At 35.8% G+C, this 3,024-nt stretch overlaps 2 protein-coding genes across 2 annotated transcripts in view; both read right to left on the bottom strand.

Annotated features, from left to right (window-relative positions):
- The window catches only part of prf1.3 (perforin 1.3), a 7,990-nt gene extending 6,451 nt beyond the window's left edge, over window positions 1-1,539 (bottom strand). Inside the window, 1 exon segment of the mRNA XM_035654266.1 lies at window positions 1,466-1,539. Within this exon segment, the coding sequence (XP_035510159.1) occupies window positions 1,466-1,539 (74 nt within the window).
- A 1,346-nt stretch (window positions 1,540-2,885) lies between these two features.
- LOC118322553 (prostasin-like) overlaps window positions 2,886-3,024 on the bottom strand; it is a 10,184-nt gene continuing 10,045 nt past the window's right edge. The window contains exon 5 of the mRNA XM_035654265.1: window positions 2,886-3,024. This exon is cut by the window's right edge and continues 39 nt beyond it. Within this exon, the coding sequence (XP_035510158.1) occupies window positions 2,886-3,024 (139 nt within the window).

Below are 3,024 nucleotides of genomic sequence, written 5' to 3'. Positions count from 1 at the left end.
TGAAAAATGTCCTGAGATAACTTCTGTTGTTAATTGGTGCTATACAAATAAAACTGAATTTAAATTTAAATATTCCTGGTCTGTCAAAATACATTTAATTTTTGCAATTAAAATTTTTTATTAAAACTATATTATTATACAAATAATATATATATAGATTTAATAATAAATAAATAACATATATTTTAAAAATGATAATATATACAGTATAATGTATGTTTAATCAAAATTATGAGATTAAACATTTAAAATTTTTAATTATTCCCTACCTCATAATTTATTTATTTGTTATTCATTTTTATTTCATTTTTATTGATTTTGAATAAATTCTGTTTCTGGGTGATAATGGAGAGAATCAACAAATTGTCTTTAAAATAATAAATATCGACTTTCTTCAGCCAACGTTAAATATTTTATTCATCCAACAATTGAATTATTGATTACAGAGTTAGATTAAATATTTTCTTTGTCACAGTCGATGAAATTATTCATTTAAAATTGTTTTACCTTCAGAGAGTGGATGATGAAGCCGATGATGAAGAGCGACTCGCTGTGCTGACTCCAGATCAGTAAAGAGTGACAAACTGCTCAGTGGCTGTTTTTAAAGTGTGTGATCACACCTCGTTACACTGTGTAACCGCTGTGTGTGTCTGCGCTGCGACTTCCTCCTCAACAACTGTCAGCTCACCTTCATATTCATCATCTTCATCGTCTCTGCTCGTCACCATCAACCTTGAGAGAACAAGGTTTAATAAAGTGAAAGAAATGTTAAAATATTCTGAGAGGAACTAAAACATTTTTTTCATATATTAAGTTATAATTCAATAAAAGTGAGAATAAAGTCGTAGTTATATTAATATTAATTCACTTTGGAAAAACTAACAAGTTAAAAAATTTATCAGAAAATCATTAAAATGTTTAGTAATTTTCATAATTTTAGAGAAAATCTTTGTTTAAATAAATAAAGTTGAAAGATGTTGAGAAAAATAGTGTGTGTCTGTGTGTGTGTGTGTGTTTGTGTGTGTATGTGTGTCTGTGTGTGTGTGTATGTGTGTGTGAGTGTTCAAGAGACAAACAAACTTCAGACTCAACAGAAAAGTTGCAACGGTCACACTGTGTTCACAACTCTGTAACCACGGCAACCTCACACACACACACAAGCAGACTCAGACACTTTTTGTATGTTATTTTGTAATATGAAATAAAACACACAGTTTGATGTTTGATGTTTTAGGATTAATATTCCTATTATATCAGATACTCTAACAGCTGATGGAGCGCCCCCTGCTGGCCATGAGAGAGAATGCAGGTTTACAATCTGTCACTGTCGACTCAGAATGTGTCTCAGCTTCACTTAATGTGTGTTTTCTTTCCTCTTTTCTGTCTTTTATTTCGTCCTTTTAAGTGGTCAACACTTTCAGGATCATCCCTGGCCGCTAACTCTAAAACATTATCAGAGTCCGACCACGTTGTTTTCCTGACGCCGCCTGGCTCCTCTTCCTCCTCCTCCTCCTCCTCCCTCACGTTAATGTCACACATGTCCCAGACAGCCAATCACATGAAGCAGGAGGCTTTACTCTGTTACCACTTCCTTCCTGTTGGACTGAGAGCTTCAGTTCACTCAGCAGAGCGTCAACGCTGTTTACTGTTACCTGAACATCTGCAGGTTGTCACATTAATGAATGAATCTGAGTAGAAATAAAGTAATGCAGCAGACAGAGCTCATGTGTTACTGACAGTTTATTGTTTGAGTCATTTGATTACATTTCTACCTTCATACACAGCTTGGTTTATTGATTCATTTGTTTCTTGATTATAACTGTGAACTGTGAATCTGTTTGACATGAGAATAATCTCTGGGACTGTTGGTTGAATCAATAAGGTATTAGAAGTTTTACAATTATTAGTTAAGAAAACAATTTTAAGAAAGAAATAATAATAAACAATCATTATTTTCAGCCCAAATTAAAATCATTAAACAGTTAAACAGCAACTACTGGATATCATTTCTATATTTTCTGCAATTTTAAAGTTCCCATGAAGTCTGTTGATATTACATGGATTTAAAATTAGACTTGTTTGAATGTTTAACAGCGGATCAATATCATGTGTTCCTGTGTATCTGTAGGGAGTGTCTGTGAGTCTTACTGCTGTTCCTGCAGGGTCAATAAAACCACATAGTTTCACTTCGCTGTCTTTTTAAAATGAAAATTAGCTCTGGTTATTAATGTTGTGGTACATCACACTGGACTATGAATGAATTAATGAAGCAAACTGTATCGATCAAACTAACAAACAAAGTTAAGTCAAAATTATAGTGTAAGTGTATTTACTCCAGTATGTGACCCAGTTTGTAGGTAATCTGACTGGCGGACAGTCTGATGGCAGCAGTACCGAAGTGATGTATGAAGTGCTAACTGCTGCTGTAGCTGCCGTTAACTTGCCCACCAACAAGTAACTGCCTCCGTTCAGGTTCACGCACCTACTTTTGAACCGTTTGGTGCATTTGTGCCAAAAACAAACAAAAACGGAAAAGTTGGAACCAGAAAATACACACCACCGAGATAGACAGCGGACAGTTCGTCAACAGCGGTACCGAGGTGACTTCGTTTCTGGAGCTAACAGTAATGATTTACGGAAATTTCTGATGGACTTTAGCCACCGTTAGCAAGTTAGCTGGGTTGGTCTTGAAGCTAGCTGCTCAACCCTCGGCTGCCAGGAGCTAAACCATCTTGGTACTGTAGTCCCTGTCTTCAAACTCTCGGCATCTCTCTCGGCATCAATATCAGCAAGTTTTTACAGGAAACACGTAAATATGAGGATGCAAACAACAGTTTCATGGGAACTTTAAAGAAAATAAAGTTTTTCAAAAAAATCATTAAACTTCATATGAACAGAGAGAAGATGGACAGCACCAGAGACACTGGGACATAAGCTAAGGGAGCAGCTCCAGAGAAGGTGATGAAGCCCGGCTGGTTGCTGGTGATCTGGCTGTTGATCCAGGACTGATACTGGGACACTCGG

Source organism: Morone saxatilis, unplaced genomic scaffold (genome assembly GCF_004916995.1).
Source record: "Morone saxatilis isolate NCDOM2014 unplaced genomic scaffold, NCSU_SB_2.0 Contig14, whole genome shotgun sequence".
Taxonomy (NCBI): Eukaryota; Metazoa; Chordata; class Actinopteri; family Moronidae; genus Morone; species Morone saxatilis.
This window is presented reverse-complemented; position numbering and strand designations above follow the sequence as displayed.